The 11686-nt window shown below is 43.2% G+C and overlaps 1 protein-coding gene across 1 annotated transcript in view; it reads right to left on the bottom strand.

Annotated features, from left to right (window-relative positions):
* Positions 1-1837: 1837 nt before the first annotated feature.
* The window catches only part of LOC117061166 (ovostatin-like), a 55294-nt gene continuing 45445 nt past the window's right edge, over positions 1838-11686 (bottom strand). The window contains exons 27-36 of the mRNA XM_033173851.1: positions 11258-11332; positions 10822-10987; positions 8830-9050; positions 8100-8315; positions 6717-6841; positions 5423-5513; positions 4050-4118; positions 3861-3963; positions 3327-3402; positions 1838-1871 (exon numbers count right to left, since the gene is read on the bottom strand). Coding sequence (XP_033029742.1) covers positions 3350-3402; positions 3861-3963; positions 4050-4118; positions 5423-5513; positions 6717-6841; positions 8100-8315; positions 8830-9050; positions 10822-10987; positions 11258-11332 — 1119 coding nt within the window. The 3' untranslated portion in view covers positions 1838-1871; positions 3327-3349. The remainder of the gene's footprint in view (positions 1872-3326; positions 3403-3860; positions 3964-4049; positions 4119-5422; positions 5514-6716; positions 6842-8099; positions 8316-8829; positions 9051-10821; positions 10988-11257; positions 11333-11686) is intronic.

The following is an 11686-nucleotide window of genomic DNA, read 5'->3' as shown; positions in this document are numbered from 1 at the left end:
AACGTGCACAGATTATGGTCATTAACTAGAAACTCACAATTGCTAGCTTATGTTTTATGAAGTTGTTGCCGTTCTCATGAAGGGAAACACAGCTGTTGCTTATTTGCACATACTGGTCCAGGAAATGATGCAAATTAAAAATGCTCTAACCACAACTGAGATTGGAGGGAGATTTTTATTTTTTTTTAATCTGCAGAGGAACGGCAAAAGCTGTAGCTGCCGCAGTGAGGGTGTCAAGGTGAGACTATAGTGGAAATAAGCTGTAATAAGTAGAAAAGAATTTTGGGTGCTCCAGGAGACCATAACACAAAATGTTATAACTCATCCTCGGCAGCAACATGAATCATGATTCTATTTTTAAAGCAGAAGTTCCTTATTTCCTCAGTCAGTTGCTGCCCTTGCTTCTTCGTGGTCAATTGTTGTCTGAGCAAATGGGGAAGTGCTGCTTTTTGAAGGCGGCTGTGGCTACCATGGAAGACAGATGGGTGTGTGGCTGGTAACAGCAGCATGGCCTCTCAGAGAGCATGGGCTGAAGACACAGCAGGCCAGACCCCCAAGCCTCACCTGTCAGTCAAATGTTCTGGCTCTTTATCAGAATTTTCTCCATTCAGAACCAAGATGGGAGTCAGGTTTTATATCAGCTCAGGGGAGGCGTGTCCCATTTCGCTGCTTAAGGCCGAACAGGAAGCACTGCCCTGCTGCTGCCACCTGTGTCACCTGCCCTGCCACCTTCGAGAAGTGGCGCTAGCATTGGGGCTGATTTCAGGTGAGATCTCGCTGGTTTCTGATGAGATCTCACTTGAAATTGGAGACATCTTGGCCAAAATCAGTGCCAGCTCCTCTGTCCTTGGTGCTGGCCTGAACCCACATAACGGCTGGGCTGGCTGTGCGCCAGCTGCAATTTTTTTTTGCTCCAAGTGGTTCACACACATTGTAAAATAGCCCACCATCAGTGTTTCCATATTAGGTAGGGGAAGTGCTTTTTTCTGGGGGTACTCAAGGGTACACAGCACTGGCACCTTTTTTTCTAGAAGAAAAGCACTGGGTTGGGGTAACTGAGGCTGAGACAGTGGCTGGCCTAAAGCTATCCAATGAATTTATGGCTAAATTGAGGTTTGAACAAGGAAGTTACAGTCCAGAATGTCTGGAGGGTACCAAATGTTAAGGAAGGTGGGTACTAGGTAAAAAAGGTAAAGGTAAAGGGCTCCTGCACGGTTAAGTCCAGTCAAAGGCGACTGAGTTGCGGTGCTCATATTGCTTTCAGGCCGAGGGAGCTGGCATTTGTCCAGAGACAGCTTTCCGGGTCATGTGGCCAGCATGACTAAACCGCTTCTGGCACAATGGAACACCGTGACGGAAGCCAGAGCGCACAGAAACGCCATTTACCTTCCTGCCACAGCAGTACCTATTTATCTACTTGCACTGGCATGCTTTCAAACTGTTAGGTTGGCAGAAGCTGGGACTGAGCAATGCGAGTTCACTCTGTTACAGGGATATGAACCGCCGACTTTCCAATCGGCAAGCCCAAGAGGCTCAGTGGTTTAGACCACAGCGCCACCTGTGTCCAACTATACTAGGGTACTATTCTATACTAGGTCTTATATAATCCACCCAGTGTAAACAGAGTCTGGACCATCAGCATTGGAGATTAAAATGAGCAGACAAGGCACTCTTAATAATCACAAGATTTTATTGCAAAGAACTGATGACACAGCCTCTCATTGAAATGAGTGGCAAAACTCTCAGTTGATTCTAGTGATTTTCTTCCAAGAACTAAATAGTTTAACAAATATGATTCTCCTTGAGCACCTCCCTTAGGATGGCTGCAGACTTAACGGAGGAATATCTTTTCATGACGACATAACTTTGTCCTGTGGAAACAAACAAAACAAACCATTAATCCAATTTAAAACGATGAATGGCTCAACTTCCATAGGCTACTCCTTGATGCCTTCGTTTTAGATACTGAAATACGACACTTGGGAACAATTATCAGAGTAAAACTACAGAAATATCATTTTAGTTTTGAGAAGCAGACACCACAGCTAGGAGGAACTATATAGGTGGTGTATAAATTTAGAGCAAGCTAGTGGGAGCCTGCTCCATGAGCTACAGGGAGATCCCTCTGGCAAAGCACCAAGGCAAGTTAAGCAGATGTGTGTGAGAAGAGAGAGAAGAGGCCAGGTCATGACATTCTGCCCCTCCCTTCATTGACTTATGGAAAACCCAAACTCTAAATAAAGCAATTTAAACTACAAAAACAACTAGGCAATTAGAATGCCATCAGGGGCATAAAGGCTTCCCAGTGTTTTGCATTGTCTGTCACATGTACAACTTATCTCCCTGTTTGACAGAAGTCATGAGTGTGTACAGGGTGCAATGAGCTCCTGGCCCTCCAGGAACAAATTTGTTACCTTAAGGCCAAGGTGGCAGAACTGGAAGAGCTAAGAGAGGCAGAGAGGTTGGTGGATGAGGCCTTGGGGGGCATTATAGCTGTGCCCCACTCCCACGATGATAGTTCCCCTGCTATCAGGGAGAATGAGTGTCTTGGAGAAGGAGAACATTGCTTTCAAGGAAACTTCCCTTGCACCTGTCTTCACAATGGAAGATATAGGGCAGATCCCAGTACCTGAAATAACTTTTGCCAGAAAGTTAGTCTGAGGAACTGAGGGAGGTGGTGGTGACAAGAGATAAAGTTCTAGGCCTACTAAACAAAATAAAAACTGACAAATTGCCGAGTCCAGATGGCATCCACCCGGGAGTTCTTAAATAACTCAAATGTGAAATTGCTGATTTTCTAACAATACACACACACACACACACACACACAGTATATAAAATTTGTCCCTCAGTGGGACAAACAGGGGCACTCGTTACAATCACTATTTCCCTTCCCGGAGAAGGATGTTATGCTATTCTTGATTGAATGCTAAACATACAGAATCAAAATTCCTAATACATTTTGGTTCAGAATATCATACAATTCTGAAATTCGTTTGCAAGGATGCCTTTAAGAGTGAAAGATATGTCTGGAGTGTGAAATCATTCCCTCATCCTTTTGGGTTGAAGTTATGATGTGAATATCTTCCAGTACTTTTAATTTCTGAGGCCAGCGAGTATCTACTCCTTCCATGAATGTAAATGGAAAAAAATAGACTTTTCATGGCTTTTAGAGAAGACCAACTGAAACCTACAGAAGACTATTGCTTGATCCTCTCTATGAAACCATCTTCTTCACTGCCTTCCCCCCCACCCCCAATCGCCAGATTTGATAACGACCATTTCACTTCCATTTCCAAGTTTGATGCTCCTATCTTCCAACTTACTTTCTCCAGATTATCCAAAGGGTTCAAGGATCATCAGCATGGCAAGGGAACGTGTATTCAGCAATACCCATTTCATCTGTAGCAATAAAAGTAATATGAATTTGATATTTGACCATCCCATATGCTTTATGACAAATTAATTCTACCCCACACAGACCTGATGCCTTCTAATGTTATTTTTTTCAATTTAAAAAATAAAAATAAAACCTTGAGAGGATTATTATTATTATTTCTTATTATTATTTCTAGTTGCTTTATCTTGTCCAAGGCAACCCAAAGCTGCTTACAAGCAAACATCAAAGAAGCAAAACTCCTACATAAATACATTAAAAACATCCCACCCACTTCTAAAAGGCCACAGATAGTTAAAGGTCCAAGGCCTAGGTATAGAATAAAGTTTTCTCTCAGATAACAACTCCCGTCAGCCCCAGCCAGCATGGTCCCTGGTCGGGGATGAAGGCAGTTGGCAATCGAAAAAATCTAGATGGCATCAGATGAGGAAAGGCTGTTCTATTGCATATTATTTTTCTTTACCTGTTTCATAGTAGTCATACATCCACACCGAGGCTGGTTTGAGATTTGAAACTGGAAGGTCTTGGGCAACTATGAAGCTGAAACTGATTCCCTTGGATGACAGCTGGGAATAAAAGCACAATGGGAATCGTTAGTCTTGTAGCCAGTTAATACTCCACAAAACAAGAGGCAGATCTGAGCAGAACGTACGTCGTCCAGATAGATGATGACATGGTTTTCTTTGCTTTCCACTTTCATCACAATTCTGTCATCACGAAGCTGTGAACAAGGAAGTACAGGGAAGATTAGAACCTTTATTGGCCATCTGAAGACACACCAGGAGGAGTATGGCATGGCTTCTAATGCATAGTGAGGAGAACGCTTTGCAAGGCTCACGCAGCAGCACCTGATTACACCTAATTAACAAATGCACAGTTTGCACCAAAGTTATTTGTTTACTCCTTCACCTTCACCTGCTTTCATTGGAGAGAGGTTTTATTTATTTTCATTTAAGACAAAGGATTGCAATACGCACACAAAAGGGAAACATGGGACGAATCAGACACAGATGTAAGAAATCAATAAACTTTGCTAGAATAATATTGATGCAGGAATCCATCATGAAAATAAAATATATGTATCATCGTTATGAAAAGAGAACAAGTGGAGTCTGTTACATTTTAGAATGTTGAAAAGCCACATTGTATGTTTGAAAGAAGCCAGTTCTCTGCCGTCAATGACCAGGATGCAGTTAGTTGTAGGGTTATTCTCCTTATCCTGTTTCCTTTGAATGTAACAGTCATCAAAGTATATTGTGGTTATGGGCGACCTTCACTGCTCCCTTCCCAGAACAATTCTGGTGGTGAAATCTGTTGCAATGCCATGTATGGAGGTGGGCACAGGGCCCCACAAAGGTAGATGGGGCATGGACGTACCCTCCAACGTTTCTCTTAGGAAAATAGGGACGTCCCATTCTATAATGATAATTTTACTGTTTATACCCCACACATCTTATTGGGTTGCCTTAGCACTCTGGGCAGCTTCCAACATATAAAAAAACATAATAAAACATTAAACATTTAAAAAACTTCCCTATGCAGGATTGCCTTCAGATGGCTCGGGGGGGTTGGATAACTCCATACCCTCCAACATTTCTCCAATGAAAATAGAGACACCCTAAGGAAAAGCAGGACATTCCGGGAATCAAATCGGAAACTGGAACAGCTTCTCTAAATTAGGGATGTCCCTGGGAAATAGGGACACTTGGAGGGTCTGCGTGGAGGAAAGCCAGCCAAGCCCTCGTTTTACTTCATTGGAAGCAACTCAAGGTCACACTGCTCCACACCCCAGTATTCCGCACTAACAAACTGACATTTTTTTGCAGGGACTGGGTACAGCTGAGCAGCATGGGTGTGGACCTTTGGCTGTGTGACACGCAGGCCACATTGTCTGATTGGTAGTCATAGCCAGGTTGGTGGGAGCCAGTAGGCGAAGCTTCCTGTCTCTTGTGGCAGGTGATGCATTTGCAAATTTAAATGCCCCACAGTCCTATCCCCCAAAGCCATTCCACGTTTTACACTTACCTTTTGCAGGGACGCCTGGTCAGGTACAAAGCCTGAAAGCATCTTCACATCAATGATGGCCATGTTGGAGCTATTGCGCTTCCCGGTGTATCTGAAAGGAATGGAAGACTGGGTCATTCTGAATCCCTAGACCCAAGCCATCTTGGGATACAGTGTGCAATATATATATTTAATTGTTTAGGCGGTAAAATGCACCTGTAGGATAAGAGGATAAATGCTGTCACTTACAAATTGTGTGTTTGTACTCTGTCTATGCTTTGGAGCTCCTTTACCATCTCAGAGCAGTCATGAGACCTTTTCAGATTCAAATACCTTGGCCACTGTCATTCCGTGCCCACTTGACTGGTAAATGACTCCAGTATGTACTTCTAGGAAACGCAATCTCCAGTACTATGGCAGCAGCTGCCCATTTGGGGACCGGGGAGCGGTTTGTGGGAAGCTAGATAGCTAACATACGACAGAGGGACCTGCTGTCTATACATCTGATGGTTGTTGGGCTGAAATCTTAGGGGTACTAAAACATTTTCATAATTGCTAATTACACACATGTTGGAAATCTCAGGTGAGATACCCACACAGTGGAAGTTGTTCCCTGTACCAGTCACTACACGGAAGCAGAGAAAGGTTCAGATAGTTTCTTGTTGCAGAAGATGAGGCTTAGTAAAAGAGTTATGGATGTAGATATGTACAACTTGTAGATACAGATATATACAGATACAAAGTATCTCCGTTGCTCTAAATAATTTCAGCAAATCAAGAAAGACGTAACACTGGACAACTCTACTAACAGACTCTGCAAGTGAGCTGACATGCATTAATTCACAGATATAGTTGGGGCACTGGGCCGTTACCATAGCAACTGGCCTGGCTGATCTTGCACTTGCGATTAGCTCATCCATGGGGTGATTTATGCTCATGAAGGAAATTAACCCTTTCTCATGTCCAGTTACTCCAGCAACACACTCATATTGTCCATATCAATCCATATTCAGTCCCTGTAGTTATCCCTTCTGCATGCATACCCAGAGAAACACCTGTTATCAATGGAGATTAGGCCTAAATGCACAGGACTGCAACCTTCGCCAGCTTATTGTTTACATGCCAGACTACTGTACAGAAAGTCACAGGAGAAACCCCATTTTAAAAGGTTGGCAATAGAAGCACATACAGGAATGTACCCAGCCGCAGAACTGTTCTGCTCTGTCTCTTTGCAACTGTGGTTTAAAGTTACACCTCGCTTTCTTTCCCTTCCACACACATACAATCTATGCACACGAGGTTGATAAAAAGGTACCTGGCTGTGATGGCAATGGCAAACTTTGTCTGGAAGGTGTCTCCACAAGAGACATTTGCCGTCTGCACAGAGAGGAAAAACCCAGAAGACTTTTTGGGAAGGAGGACGTTGTATCTCATAACTGCCTAGAAAACATAGAATAAAAAACAGGGGAGTGAAAAAATAAACTCAAGGCAATGTGGCCTTCACAATGTGTGTGAAAGGCATAGTCTTGAAGAGAGTCACTAGCTTATTTAGAGTCTTAAATGATAGTAAATGAGAGAGACATTGTTGCCTGTGGTGGTCATGTGTATCCTGCTATCACTCATGTCCACATATTTTGCATATTCTTTTAGTTCCTAGAAGTATTGCTTGGTTCCTGCCAACCACCACCTATCCCCTCATACAAAGCCAAATTAGCTTTGCAAGCAGAATTTGTGTCCACAGAGACATTCTGTTTTATTTTGAATCTTTAAGGTAAGTTTCCTGTTAATTATGTTGCTTTGAAAGTATACTTTATATCTGACTTTCTTCAGCAACGTTCTGTTCTGGATCGTTTTATTTGATGCTTTAATGTGTCGCAAACCGCTTTGAGGTTTCTCTCTCTCTTAAAAACATAAAGCGGTAAATAAATTAAATTAATAATAATGAATTGCCTGCTTAGCTCAGTCGGTATGGGACTCTTAATCTCAGGACAAAATAGACAATTCTTTCCAGTAGCACCTTAGAGACCAACTGGTGCTACTGGAAAGAATTTTCTATTTTGTTTCGACTATGGCAGACCAATACGGCTACCCACCTGTATCTTAATCTTAATCTCAGGGTTGTGGGTTAGGCAAAAGATTCCTGCATTGCAGGCAGGGGGTTGGACTAGATTGCCCTTGTGGTCATTTCCAATTCTATGATTCTATGAACATCATCATCATCATCATCAACAACATAATCAACAGATTGTGGGGTGGGCCAGTGAAGCAGGGCCCCCAATCCACATATAGTGTACCGGGCTCAGGAAATCCTGCCGCCATCCCTGGCTAGTGCCACAAGGAATAATGTGCACATAGTAAAAATGGCATTTGAAATCCTTTTCATCTTCGCAAGTGTGCATGGTGCACAGGGCCATCTTATCCATAGGCGCTAGGGGTGCAGGGCACCTGGGTGCCGGGCTCTCAGGGGCTCCAGGCTGAGAGTCTGGGGCCCAAGAGTTGAGTCTGGGGAAGAGCCCACCCATCGGTTGGAGCATCGTGGCAGGCTGTGAGTTCAGGGGCGACTGAGCCAGCATCCGGCTGGCTCCGCCCTCCTGTATGCCTGGGACTGAGCAACTGGGGGGACGGGGACGCCAGGCGGATCTTTGTACCCCGGCGCCGCATATGCTTAAGACAGCCCTGAAGGTGCATCAGCAATTACCTGTGCAAAGACACACCCAGTGCCATTCACATCCACTGTATACTCTCCTGGAACGTCAGGCAGGGAAGTCCGCTGCAGCAACAGGCGATTGTCATTGTTCACTTCAAAGATTCTCTCAAAAGGCTTGTTGGAATGGATCCTGACTGAGTTCCGGCCATCCTTAGAGAAGGTATATTGGCTGAACAGAGCCAAAGCTTGTATAGCCACTACCGTATCCTGCAAGAGAATAGCAGCAACGAAAGGATGCTTAAAGCTTTGTTCAAATTCCATGTGGAGAAAAGGTTTATAAATTTCTCTTACAGGCCAGAGTTGTTCCTTTATCACCTTTTAATATCTTGAAATTTTCAAAATTGGCAACTAAAAGCACTCCCTCCCTCCACCCCAGGATACAGCACAATACAAAAAGCAATCTACATATCTCTTTCTTCTTTTCCTGATTATGGATACGTAAAAAGTAAAGGATATTACTGTACCCGGTCTAGATCAACAAAAAAAATCCTGTAGACTCGTTTTGTTCTCCACTCATGTATGCAATAAAACAGTATTGTTCCATGGGAAATTGCATCTTTGCACCATTTCCCTTTTCCAACTTTCAATTTATCAGTGAGTTTTTCATTCAAAGCAATCTGCCAAACTTTTTGATACCATGTCATCAATGGTATCCCTTCCATTATGCAGAGCCCTGGGTGTAGCCCATGCGATGCAGGAAAGAGCACAGGAGTTACTATACCTGGGTGCTGCTGAAGCCTCCATAAGGATTCTGCTGCTTGGTAAGCCAAAGCACAATCTGCGAAGCTGTTGTCAGTTGTGCTGGAGTCGGTGTGGTCCCGGTGAGCAGTGCGAGGAGCACATAGGCAGCTATCTCGACCTCAACCGATGAGGCACGAGGGTAGAAGGAAGGAGACTCTTCTGCAGGTGGCTTATCCTCACGCTCCCAAAATAATGAGCCACCTAACAATTGAAAGAGAAGCTTAAGGAAACAGTCCAGAGGCAGATCAAACCAATATTTCCTTGCAGGAATCTGATGCTCTTCCTCCAGATCCAGGGGGGAAATGTCACAGAAGCAGAGATCTGCCTCATTAAGCTACTGTATAGAGACCACCAGACTTTATTCAGCTTTAATTTCTAGTCTCATCACCTCTTTTTTTCCTCTCCCCCCCCCACCCAATATACAGTTACACAAGTTAATTTTAAACATATTGAACGGCCCAAACATCTTGTTGCTGTTTTTAACAGCGTGGAATGGAGAGAAATGTTCACTATGTGCTTCATAATTGAAGTAGTTGTATGATCTCTTGATGTGTTGTTTTCTTCCTTAAGGAAATGCAACAGTGGAATGGGGGAGGGCGGGTTGGTTAAATTAACTATAGCAGCAATATTCAGGGAAGGGTGAATGCCCCCCATAAACCCCCTCTCTGGTTATGGAGGTTCTTGGAATTGGTGTGTGTGTGTGTATCCTTCTTTAGCTATATGTTCTGCAAGTTAAAGCTTTTGAATATTTTAACAAGTATTTGGACATTGTTTTAATTTCAAGAAAAGAGTCAGTATTGCACACGATGTTGCCTTCCTAGCTGCAATTTAGCTACTCTGATAGCAGTTCTTTCCCTTTCCATTTTACTTTCAAAAGAATCCCGTGAGGCAAGTTAGCCGAAGAGACAGTGCCTGACTCAAGGGTACCGAGTGAGCTTCATGACTGAGCGGGAATCTCAAATCCCCTTTGTTCAGAAATTAAGGGGGGGGGGAGAGAGAGAGAGAGAGAGAGAGAGAGAGAGAGAGAGAGAGAGAAAGAAATGCTGTAGCTGTTATGAGGTACTAATATACAACACCAGGAAATGAACACACTGTTTGCTTTTTAACTATTTAAATCTTGAATTTATCCAAGTGTGAGCATCTGAGCAGAACTGCTATAAATCTTAAGTCACTTTTGACCCCTTCCACCTGAAATGCCACATCTGGTCACTCAACGAATGCAGTATTGTCTACCTAAAAGCTCCATAAAAGATTTACAGTAGCATAGGCTCGTTTACAAGTTACAACTCATTAAACCTGAGTTCTTTGCATGGTATAGGGTTGGCACTAGAGAGGAGCAGAGCTCGCATGCTTTTATCAGCTATGTGGCAGGCAGTTATTCAATTGAGTAAGCTTTTCATAGTACTGTATGGGACTACAATTTGGGGGATTGCTTCACCTGTTGGTATTCTGTTTGCTGGACAGCTTATTACTTGTGACTCCTGATTCATTTTTGTGTGCTCTACCCCTGCCTGAAAAAAAGGGTACAAATTTGTATGTGACACAATGTGTATGCAGATTTTATGCAAATTTGGGTCTTATTTGGTGAGTGTAATGGAGGGTCCAGCCTATGTGCGAATAATAATAATAATAATAATAATAATAATAATAATAATAATAATAATAAATTTATTACTTATATCCCGCCCATCTGGCCTGGCCTCCCCAGCCACTCTGCGCAGCTCCCAACAGAATATTAAAAACAAGGCTGCCTTCAGATGCTTTCTAAAAGCCAGCTAGTTGTTTATTTCCTTGACACCTGATGGGAGGGCATTCCACAGGGCGGGCGCCACTACCGAGAAGGCCCTCTGCCTGGTTGGCACTCCTGAATGTCCGCAACATTATATAATTTTGCTCACATGACTGCTCATTATTGTTTCAACATGTCATTCATTCTGTTGAATATGTCAACATTTTGGGAAATGCGACTCACCCACTTTCGTAGCCGATTTAATCAGCTCATTCAATAAGAGATCTGTTTTGGGCTTATTACCAGCTAGGCGAAAGGCATAAGCAAGAAGTGCTTTGTCATAGACAGTGATATTTCCCTTTTCTAATCCGGCCTCCAAGCAATACAAGGCATTTCGGACCACTGGATGCTGGGTTGGAGGGGGAGAAAGGCTGTGTCAGAGTTTGCAGATGCCACAAAAAAACATCAAACAGATAAAAAACATCAAACAAACAACCAATGCTGTTCTTCCAGAGATACTGCATCCAATATTCAAAACAGAAACATGGACAATAGTCCATGTATGGTCTTCTTTCTCCACCATTTTTATATGCCTAAACTATTTCTCCCCAGTCTACTATTACATGCACTGGCTTTGACCCTGAACTAAATCAACTGGACAATACCAGAAAATACATACCGAGCTGAGGAATCCAGACTCAATGAGAGCTGCAGTGATGTAGGCCGACAGTGAAAGCTCATCTTGTACTCCTCCCTTGACATGCACAACACAAAAAGAGAGAACAAGTTAAAAAAAGGAAGGAAGGAAGGAAGGAAGGAAGGAAGGAAGGAAATGGACAGCATGGAGGCAAATAGCAGGCTTGGTGAGGTCCCCAAAAGCATCTTGGAACATGAAGGTCTTTACCTGCTGTTGAAAGGCCCATTATGATTGTTATTAAAATCACATTGGTTCCCCACTTTTTATCCGAGTGTCTCAAGGTGACATACCTAGTAGTTATCCCATTCTATCCTTATAATAGTCCTGTGGTGTGCAGCTGGCTGAGAGGTTTAAGCTGAGATTCAGAGGTGACGGCAGGAAACTTCACGGCTCACTTAAATCTAGGTCATG

The sequence above is a fragment of the Lacerta agilis genome, chromosome 16 (genome assembly GCF_009819535.1).
Source record: "Lacerta agilis isolate rLacAgi1 chromosome 16, rLacAgi1.pri, whole genome shotgun sequence".
NCBI classification, from domain to species: Eukaryota; Metazoa; Chordata; class Lepidosauria; order Squamata; family Lacertidae; genus Lacerta; species Lacerta agilis.
Note: the sequence above shows the minus strand (reverse complement) of the source record. Positions and strands in the feature narration are given on the sequence as shown.